General features: G+C 41.6%; 1 protein-coding gene across 1 annotated transcript; it reads left to right on the top strand.

Moving 5' to 3' along the window:
• Positions 1 to 5: 5 nt before the first annotated feature.
• Positions 6 to 10,912, top strand: tmem176 (transmembrane protein 176). The gene is made up of 7 exons (XM_067498853.1): positions 6 to 158; positions 2,916 to 3,044; positions 3,434 to 3,544; positions 3,653 to 3,709; positions 6,995 to 7,141; positions 8,473 to 8,589; positions 10,054 to 10,912. Exons 2-7 carry the CDS (start codon positions 2,919 to 2,921, stop codon positions 10,111 to 10,113), a joined length of 618 nt encoding a protein of 205 aa, XP_067354954.1. The 5' UTR covers positions 6 to 158; positions 2,916 to 2,918; the 3' UTR covers positions 10,114 to 10,912.
• Positions 10,913 to 11,363: the final 451 nt, after the last annotated feature.

Here is an 11,363-nt window from a genome sequence, read left to right as displayed (position 1 = left end):
GTTCAGTGGGATCCCTCTCTCTCTCCCGCTTCCTGCCTCTTTCTAATAAACATACGCGCAGCCACACTGAGAAAACGAGAAGCCAGGGAGGTGCGTGAACCTGGACACACGATCACATCTGTAAAGGAGGATTTTAGTGAGTCTGCGGAAGAGAAAAGGTAAGACCACACTTCGTGTGCTTTGTAAGGACCAGACGTCAGCCTGGATGAGTCTGGGGGTGCTGGGTGTGTCGGGTGGGTTTTTTGTTTCATAGGCTGCCAAACGGGGATCACTAATAAAGCGGTGACAGCTCCGGCGCACAGGACACTTTTCCCAGACACTGTGATTCTGGTTAAACCAGTGTCAACTGATTTAAGCAAGTAAAGTGCGCGCAACCAAAGTCGATCCCTGCGCTCACGTCCCCACATGACACCAGGCTCAGCCGCGGTGCTGTTTGTGGCTGTGACTGGATTCAAACCCAGCGGGGACACGCTGCGGTGTGGGGCCCATTCCAGTGACAGTTGGGATTATTGTTCCGACTATAAACGATCTTTGTGTCCAGCTGAGACCTCCCCCTGATCAGACTGCTGTTGCCCCCAACTCTGTTTGATTTGGTTGTTGTGCAATTCTGGTTCAGTCACTGGATCAGTTCACTGTAAAACCTAACGGGATAAATACTGTCATGTAAGTTAAGGAGTGTGTCTTAAAAAACGAAGAGAACAGTTGTTCCAGATGAACGTTCATTACGTCTGATGTAGAAAAATCTTTTTGACATTTCAAAGTAAGAAAATACAAACCTTTGGTTTGAAAAGAGGCAGAAACACACATACTGTCATGTAATATGTTACAAAATTGGGACAATACGGTGGGAACACGCAGATTTACCACTTTCAGTGCCCCTCAGTGAGGTGTTCATACATGTGCCCTGTCTAAACCTGCACCCTTCCTCCAGTCATTGTTCATGACCTTTGTCCATACAGGATGACATCAAACTCACATTACAGTGCATTCAGAACGTTTTCAGACCCTCTTCAATTTTTTCCTTTTTCGTTAAGTTGCAGCCTGATACTAAATTAAAATGTCTCTGTGCAAAATTGTTAACATCATTGTTGATCCATTACCATATAATGACAAAGTAAAAACAGAATTTTGAAAATGTTTGTAAATGTAACTAAAAAGAAAATAATGAAATATCATATCAAGTATTCACTGTTTACTCAGGACTTTGTTGAGCAGCAGTTACAGCTTCTAGTCTTTTTGGTTATGACACAACAAGCTTTGAATTAGGGGAAGAATTCAGGGATTTTCTGCCATTCGTCTTTGTAAATCCTCCCAATCTTACTCAGATTGGATATATATTGCTGGAAAGCCATTTTCAGGTTTCTCCAGAGATGTTCAGGGCTCAAGGCAAAGCTCTAACTGGGCCACTCTAGGATTTCACAGAGTCGTCCCTAAGCCATCCCTGTGTTGTCTTGGCTGTGTGCTTAGGATTGTTGTCAGGTAGGACGGTGAACCTTCAGCCAAGTCTGAGTCCTGAGTGATGTAACAGCTTGTAGCCAAACCGTTCATTCTTGGTTTAATCAGACCAAAGAATCTTGTTCAGGGGATTTTTTCCAGGCTTTCATGTGTTTGGACTGAGTAGAGGCCATCATCTAGCCACAAAACCCAGATTGATGGAGGGCTGCTGTGATGGTTGTCCTTCTGGAACTTTGTTGCATCTCCACACAGGGTCTCTGGAGCTCAGTCAGAGTGACCATCAGGTTCTTGGTCACCTTTCTTACTAAGGCCCTTCTCCCCCAATTGTTCACTTTGGCTGAATGACCTGGTTGTGCCAGCTCTGCAGTCAGTTCCTTTTACCTCATGGATTTGTTCTGATACAGTCTGCATTGTTAGCTGTGAGACCTTTCACAGAGAGGTGTGTGCGTCTCCAAATCACGTGTGATTATTTTAATTTACCACATGTGGACTCAGTCAAGGTGTAGAAACATCTCAGCAATGATAAAGAGAAATGGGAGGCAACTGAGCTAAATTTCAAATTGTGGCAAAGGGACATTTCTAAAATCCTGTTTTCACTTTGTACATCGCAGTAACACTTTTCAAAAACACCATTTGCAGAAGAGCTAAAACAAATCTTGTTGACAAAGCAAAAAAATGCAGCCTTCTCACCCACTACACCAGTGAATAGCGTGTCTACACTGCATCTACTGCTACTTCCTATGAACTAGGGGGAGGGAACGGGAAAACAAATTCTGGCATTACATCTGACATTTACTTCTCACAAAGCTTCCACAATACTTCTTCTAGCTCTTGCTTTCAGTGCCCCAGCGATTTAAATCACTTTGGAGAAAAGTGGCTGGCAAATGTCTAAATGTACATAAAGGTTTGACATAGTAAATGTACAATCAGGGAGTTTATTTTTTACAAATGTTATACTTCCATGGTTCTGTTACTATCACATTTATCAGTCAGTTTTATCGGACCCAGAAAGGAGCAGAGACTGAAGGCAGTAATAAGTTGGAATATAAAGGGTAAATTCGGGACAGATGAAGTGGCCGTCTGAGGGGGTGTGCGATGCAAAGGTAGCCGGGAAACAGTGGGGCTCTGGGGGGGAAAGAAAGAAGGTAAGTAAGAACCTAAACACTGAACTCTTCTAAAGGGTGATTGAATTCTTACGAGCTAAGGAGAAGCGAAGACGCTCTGCGACGGAGTCAGCTTAGGTAAGGAACTGGAAATGAGCAAAGCAAAGGGCGGCTGCCAGGGAGACAACATGAACTAATTAATCCCAGACACACAGACAGAAAACTGAAAAGGAGACACAAATCAGAATTCACAGAAGAAGTGAACAGAGCAGATAAACAGGGCCTGAACTCTTTTCCTCCTGACAAATGTGCACGTCTGTGGGAAAGTCTGCAGCTGAGTTCTGCTGTCGTCTCCAGGTGATGGCCGTGGAAGTTTCCAGGGACCTCACAGTACAGGTACTGGAGGATTCAAATACCGTGAAGCTGAGTGAGAGACAGCAGGCTCTGCGTACTGCTATCCAGAGAGGAGAGCTGAAAAGTCTAGGGGTGAGTCTAAAACTCTGTGTGTGTGTGTGTGTGTGTGTGTACCATGTAGTACTTACATAATTGGGACTGAAAACACTGGAAATTCTTTACACACTTACATGTGGGAACTCGTGTTTCCCGCAGTGACCTTACTGCTGTCGGCACCATGTTATTCATTCTATTTTAGAGCGATGACTTGGTTTAAGCTTAGGGTGACATTAGGTTTCTATTCAGGTAGGTTCATTCATGAGGTTAAGTTAAGCATTAAGAAAGTAGTGGTTAAAGTTAAGGAAGTTCTCCCATTAGTGAATGTTGCTCAATGTTGAGTCCCTACGAGGCCTGACAACAAGTGTGTGTGTGTGTGTGTGTGTGTGTGTGTGTGTGTGTGTGTGTGTGTGTGTGTGACACAGGTGAGTCAGGTGATGCTGGGGCTTCTGGTCATATCGTATTCCATTCCTCTACACCTCACTGAGGCCACTGAAGTGATCGTGCTGGGGGTTCCCTGGTGGACTGCCCTGATGGTGAGTGTGTGTGTGTGTGTGTGTGTGTGTGTCTTCATATTGGGAGGGGGAGGAGTTTTCCTCTGTGCTGACTGTCTACTTCTGTCCTTGGTGTGTATGTGCTTCCAGTTTATCACAGCAGGAGCAGTCGCTATCATCTTAGACAGACACTGCACCATGAAGAACGTGAGTCCAGTCATCACACACACACACATATGTGCTGCCAGGTTGTGTGTGTAGGACAATTTTGTTTTTATCTAAAGAATAGTGATTTGGTCATTTCTGATGCATTTTCATGAAGGTATAAAATCATTGTGTGCGTGTGTTTACACCAGTCTTCACCATCAAAGTCTCAGGCTAATAGCTGGAAAGGATCACAGAAAAAATCCAAAGTGTGTGGACATGTATCTAACACCATTGTTTAGTTTGCTCCTGTTCTATAGTTTCATTTACATTTACATTTACATTTACATTTAGTCATTTGCAGACGCTTTTATCCAAAGTGACTTACAAGTGAGGTACAAGGCAGCAAAAATCTAAGTCAGTGTCAGTAAGTCCACATCTCATAGTAATTGGATAAACCACTTTAATTAACACTGTGCATTTTTTATGCACCGTCAGATGTTTTATGAACAAGAGGATTTTAGATTTCAGAAAGTGAGTGACAGAGAGCCAAAGTTAGGACGCTACAGTTACTTGGAGAAAGTAAAGAAGGTGAAGAGAAATACAGTGTTTAGTATTCAAGTTGAGAATATCCCTGGATGCAGGTACCTTTTTATGCCATTATCTTATTTTTCTCACTATTTCCAGATAACAAGATAAGATCCTTGTGCTGAGATAACATGACTTATAATTTGTGAAATCTACAGTCTAATACATGTATTCACAGCACTTTACATTTTCCACATTTTGTTATGTTACAGTTTTATTTCAAAACGGATCAAATTCATTATTTTCCTCATGAAAAACAATACCCCATAATGACAATGTAAAAGAAGTTTGTTTGAACTCTTTGCAAATGGATTAAAATATATGTACATAAGTATTCACAGCCTTTGCTTAATACTTTTTGTTGAAGCAGCATTTACAGTCTTTGGAGTCTTTCTGAGTATGATGCTACGAGCTTAGGACACCTATTTTTGGGCAGTTTCTCTCATTCTTCTTTGCAGTATCTCTCAAGCTCCATCAGGTTGAATGGGGAGGTTTTCATCCAGGATGTCTCTGTACATTGCTGCATTCATCTTCCCTCGACCCTGACTAGTCTCTGAGTTCCTGCCACCTCCAGGCTTCACTGTAGGGACGGTATTGGCCAAGTGGTGAGCGGTGCCTGGTTTCCTCCAGACATGACACTTCAGGCCAAAGAGTTCAATCTTTGATTCATCAAACCAGAGAATTTTGTTTCTCATGGTCTGAAAGTCCTTCAGGTGGGCTGTCATGTTCATTTTACTGAGGAGTGATTTACTGATGGGTGTAGTGCTGCAGAGACGGTTGTTCTTCTGGAAGGTTCTCTCTGCACAGAGAAATGCTGGAGCTCTTTCAGAGTCCCCATTGGGTTCTTGGTCACCTTCCTGACTAAGGCCCTTCTCTTAAGATCACTCAGCTTAGCCAGCCAGCCCACTCTGGGAAGAGTCCTGGTGCTTCCAGACCTCTTCCATTTACTGATGATGGAGGTAACTGTGCTCATTGGGACTTTCAGTACTGCAGAAGTTTGTGCCTGGATACAATTCTGTCCCGGAGGTTTACAGACAATTCCTTGGACTTCATGGCTTGGTTTGTGGTCTGACATGTACTGTTAACTGTGGGACCTTATATAGACAGGTGTATTTCTAAAAACATCTCAAGGATGATCAGCAGAAACAGGAGGCACCAGAGCTCAATTTTGAGTGTCATGGCAAAGGCCATTAATATTTATGTACATGTGATATTGTTTGTTTTTTATTTTTAATAAATTTGCAAAGATTTTTTACAAACTACTTTCACATTGTCATTATGGGGTATTGTTTGTAGAATTTTGAGGAAAATAATGATTGTACAAAACGTGGAAAAAGATAAGCGCTGGTAATACTTTCTGGATGCACTGTAAATGATCACACAACATGATCACGACATTTTATCCTTCAAAGTTTGTGTATTCAAAATGTGATTTTGCTGTGGTTCAACGGTGAATGTAGGCTATTTAATGGTGTAAAGGTTTTACAATAGTGGCTAAGTTATAAGATTACTTAGATGCTCCCCTGACATTTTCTTATTCTGAACACGTGCGTTCAATTAACAGCTCACGTCTATTTGACGTTTAGCATTTCATACTTTGGTTTGCTGGATTCATGATAAATGACCCGTGGTCAGCGCCATTGTCATCCTGTCAGAGGATGTGACACACTGTCTCTGGTGGTGCAAGAGAGGAGACTACGCGACCGTTTGTGTGCAGCTCAATTCCAGAGTCTCATTCGTCAACAGCCCCAGAACCTTTGTCCACATAGACATAAATGAATTAAAATTGTCCTATTAGAGGCAGCAGATACTCCACAGGTGCGTTGACTGTGAGAGCTGCATCAACAAATAACTGGTGATGTTTATTATTAGCCTACATCAATCCAATACTTTATCTTTAATATGTCTTCTACTCTCTCATAAAAGGACACAGTCAAAACTGCAAAGCATTTTTAGAATAAAACATAATCGGTGATAAACTGAAAAGAACTAAGGGTCTGGAGAAGCCGGATTTATGATCAGAAATGTTCTGCACTTATATAGCGTTTTCCACTTTATTGTTACCCAAAGCGCTTTTCACACTGCTTCTCATTAACCCGTTCACACTCACAAGCACACACACACTGAGGTGAGGTACCTCCTGCTCCACAATTGCCCGCTGTATGAGCCTCTGTTACACTACTTTAACCACTATTGTAAAAACCACAGTAATTTAGTGATTGTATCTGTTTACAGTTTTAAAGTAACCCTTCCAATCCTGCATCTAGGAAACTAATCACTGTTCATTTGTGGCTTAAATGAGAAGAAAAGGCTGTTGACCAAACTGCATTCCAGCGTTATCCCATCTGTGAAACATAGTGTTGGCAGGATCATGTTTTGGACCTGCTTTAGTGCCTCTGTACCAGAACGACTTACCACCATTGTTGGAGCTATGAATTTTTAGTGGAACAAGCAAATTCTACATGAAAATGTTAAAGTAAAGGAAACCTAGTTATGAAGTTCTGAACTTAATCCTAAAGAAATGCTGTGGAAGACCTGAAGGAGGCAGTTCATGTAGGAAGCCATCCAAGATTCCTGAGTGGAAGCGGTTCTGTAAGAATGAATGAGATAAAATGCCTCCTTGCTGATGTACAGGGCTGATAAACATGAAATGTTTAGTTGAAGGTAATGCTGCTAAAGAAGGCTCCTATACTTTTGCGGAACACAGACATTTCCGATGGGATCCTTTTCTGACGAAGTGCTGTGTTTGTATTTTTCCAGCTGCAGATTTGTTTGCTGGTGAGCATGGCGTCCACTGTGGTGTCAGTGGTGGCTGTGTCTATGTATTCTGTGGACATAGAGAGGAATCCTGTGGAACCCTGCTATAACGACGTGCATGACAGCTGCGTGGGCAAACACTACGCCACGGTTGGTTTTGGTTTTATTTTCAGTCACCAAGCTGTCATTAAGTCAACAGCAGCCTAAAACTCAACTGAAGAGTTTTGGTCCAATGGAGCAGAAGAAAGTGACAGTTCAGGGACACAAACTAATGGTGTTTGCTCGCTACTAAATCAAGCTTATGACTGCAAAGTGCTGACTTTCAGCTTAATGCGCTGATCATGAATACATATGCAGGTTATGATAAGTGACACATTATAGAAAAAATACAAATATTAGTGCTTCAATAAATGCAGATGTTTTTGCAGCTACACAACATGGTGCAATGGAGCAGTTAGCATCCAATCATACTAAGCAGGGCCAATTGATTCTGTATCAAGATGATAAAATCCCTAAACGACGCCGTCACTGATATTAAACTGAAGTTCCCTAACTCCTAATTATGAAGTTTTTCAGCTAGAATCAGAGAAATACTACAATAATACTGAAGTCAGAAGTAAGTTTAAAGGCATTAATGGACATTTAGACCCTAAACTAGACGGCCTAGTTTTTACAGTGTGTCCAACATTGTCTGTGCTAGTTGGACGCCGATTGACGGGTCTAAGAAGATTTCAGATGACTGGTCTCTAACTGGCTGTTCAGCTTAGCGAATGGTTGAGTGATCACCTTCGTCCTGTGATCCAACAGTCTCCTTCAGGGTGACAAAGCCCCCGTCCACTAAATGGTCTGATGAGTCTAAAAGTTATGTGAAACACAAGCTCCAATTTCCACAGTCACCAGATCTCAGTCTATTTGGTTGTGGTGAAGTGGGGAAGCTTTTTAACAAGCCACAGATGTCAGCAGGTGTCTGTTTTCCTCCCTGCTGATCCTCCCACAGACCTGAACTGCAGATATTCTCATGTCTGGCTTGTTTCTGTGTTTTACTGCTTTCACTCAAACACGCTTAATTGGAATTAGGTCAGTTGACTCACTTGGCCAGTCGGGAACATTCCACTATTTGGCTCCTAAAAACTCCCTGGTTGCTTTGTCTGAATCACTGCCTGCTCCACTGTCTCCATGGATAAATAATGCTGTGGATGTGTGCAGTCTGCCTCTTACTATGTATCTTCAGGTAAAACTTCTCATCTGAAGAGGCCTTATGACGGTGAAAGGATTCTAATAGAAATTCCTTAAGACTGTGAAAGACCCAAGTGGCTTTTTTGGAAGTTAAACACTCAGACTGGTTAAACTGCCCCAGGCCTGGTGGAGATGTCAGGCAGATGCCATCTCGCGTAATTTGACACATATTAATATATAATCATTTTGTTTAATCTCCCTTATCCTCATGAATCACCGTGATTGTTGTGTGTCCTCTCCAACAGAAGATAAGTAGAGGAGTGAAGTCATCCCTTCTTGTCTTCACTGTGGCCCAGACAATCATCTCGTCCATCCTTTGCTTCCTGCTCTTCAGACAGAGACGCAACTTCGGACAGTACAGTGTAAGACACTTAATCTTCTCCAACACAAATAGCTATAGAGTCCACATGTTTATTGTGCTTCATAACAAACTGAAGATTCAATTCAGGATTCAACAGCAACATGTTCAATTTGGCTTTAGGCTCCTCGCTGTATTCACCTGTTCCGAATGTTGATTTATCGTTTCACATGGCCTGTGGCAGATCTAGATTTTTGGGAATGGGGTGGCAAAGGGGCAGCAAGAGATTTTTCAGGAAGGCATGATATGACATGGGTGACTGATGAGCAGGAAGGTAGAGCGGTTGTCCACCGATCTCACAGTTGTTGGTTCAATCCCCGGCTCCTCCGGTCACATGTCAAAGTGTCCTTGAGCAAGACACTGAACCCCAACTTAGTTGCTCCTGGTAAGTGTTGGCCAGCTGCATAGCAGCTCCATCATCGGTGTATCAGTGTGTGTGTTTTGTGTGTGTGTGTGAATGGGTGAATAAGAAGCAGTGTAAAGCGCTTTGAGGGCCAATAGGTAGAAAAGTGCTATATACTGTAAGTGCAGAACATTTCCATAATCCCTGGGGTGGGGTCCCCGTAAATAGATTCCTTTTTTTAGTTAACCTTACTCAGTTATCAATATGCACTTCTTAATAGTTAGAGGTAACAAACCTATATACTCATAATAATGTAGTATGGTGGCATAGTATAGTTTTGTTAAAGCATGTTTTTAATTGTTTGGGAGGTGGAGCTTAACATCTCATTACTGAAGACAATGTGAACAAAACAAAATAAAAATTGTATTCCAGATGTTTGGAATAACAACTTAAAGTTAAAGTATCCATTGCTTGTTTTTTAAGGCAATTGGTTTGTATGGTTTTACCAAATAAATCAGATTGCTGTTAATACACCTGTCACCTTTCTGACAGTTTCAACTTAAAAACCAAGAAATTATAACATTGTAAAAGTAGAATTCATCTCAGAGCTGCCTCATCAGATTGCATTAGAGTGTACAGGTGTACCTAATAAAGTGGCCAGTGAGTGTATTAATGGAAATCAATATTGAAACACCCCTACATAAGGAACAAATGTTAGATTTGTGTTTCATTGTTCACACACGCATGCGAAACTTGCAGTTACATCAAAATCAAAATATATATCCAAATAAATGGTGTAAAAATGTCAAAAAAAAGTGACATTTAATATAAAAGTGATTTGGAATTTCAGAGCCACAACACGCCTCATTGGACCATCCAATAATCCCTATAGTTTCCACTAGTTATAGCTTTGACTTAAAAGTCAGCCGCAGGAGATGTGACCCACTTCTGAGACCCTCCCACATTTCAAGGCTAAACCACTACATGACTGTGGACAGACATGTCTGTCTCTTTTTAGTAGGAACAAATGCATCTCAACATTTCAATGCTTGTACAAATGTATAGGAAAAGGAGAACAGTCTATGTCTACGTTGCTGACTTCCCCTTTTTCTATCTCTGATACAGTCTCTCAGTCAAGATGGTCCATCTAATTCCACCACAGTCATCCCCCACACCCTGAACTGATCACTGGCCTGAGCAGCAGTCACTGAGATGATAGACCGGCTGTCTTCACTGTGGGCGGATTGTTGAACACCCTTCACAGATGGGGCTCAGCTTGTTTTCTACACTGAAGTGGTCTGTCTGCTTGTATACTGAATGCATCCACTGTGCTCTCAGACATGTTGAGAACAGCTGAGGAACATCGTTTTCAAATGATTATCTTTTTCTTATTGATAAATGTCAATAGATTGGCACCAATGTTACAATATCGGTACACTTCAGTCACAATAAAAGCTAAGAACGAACGCATTAAAAAAATACAACATTTACTTGACTCAGGCGCCAGCAGGAAGGACGACTCTAAGGTGCCCACACAATAAAGCAAATGCAGTAAATTGAGCCTTTTAACTGTTCATGCATTGTTGTTCTGTGCTGATATCAGGTGCCCTTTCAGTGTTTTGTGGCTGACTCCTCCATCGCCTCCTGCAGCAAAACCAGCGCTTTTCAGGGCAAGAAATGGGAAGAAGTAGTCTGATAATCCCAGCAAACTGTCTAAGTGGAAGTAGATGCAAAATGAAGCCATGTGGTGGGGAAACTGTCATTTACATAAAATAACTGATTGCATATGTTTTGTCCTGCGAGACCCCTGAAGCTTTACCAATGAAATGTACATTAAAAGCTGAGTCCAGATCACTTGTGTGTAACTGAACATTGATTCAATGCAACTGTATTTGGGATTTTTCTAGGCTCTGTTTACAGTATTATGTAAGATGTTGTACTAACTGATACAGTTTTGTTATATAACATAAAATCATAAATACTGCATGGTCCAGTGTAATACATGCTGTCAAGGACATTGTGTGTGGGTGTGAGAGAAAAACTGAGTGAATTTACTAAAAAAAAAAAATGTTTCGTTCCAGTGATTCCCATTGGGAAAAAAACACTTTCAAATGCACAAAGGAAACTTAACAACTTCGGGGAGCAAATGGAACATCTGTATTTTCATGTGCCTTGGTAGCAGTTCAAGAATGAGCTCAGATGTTTTTTTAATGTATTATAGTACAGCAATGAGGACATCAAGAGCTAAGCAGTCATGTGCTTTTTAGAAATGCTGCCACGCAGCACAATGAAACAGTCGAATGTCAAAGTATCATCAACAGATTTTTACAAAGGGCTCTTTGGTTTTTTAATATTTGTATCTCCGCATTCCTTGGGCACAGGGCCAATGTATCTTTTTAACACAAGCAAAGAATCCTGGGACAGGGTGGGCCGCC

This window comes from Channa argus, chromosome 3 (assembly GCF_033026475.1).
Source record: "Channa argus isolate prfri chromosome 3, Channa argus male v1.0, whole genome shotgun sequence".
In the NCBI taxonomy this organism is placed as follows: Eukaryota; Metazoa; Chordata; class Actinopteri; order Anabantiformes; family Channidae; genus Channa; species Channa argus.
This window is presented reverse-complemented; position numbering and strand designations above follow the sequence as displayed.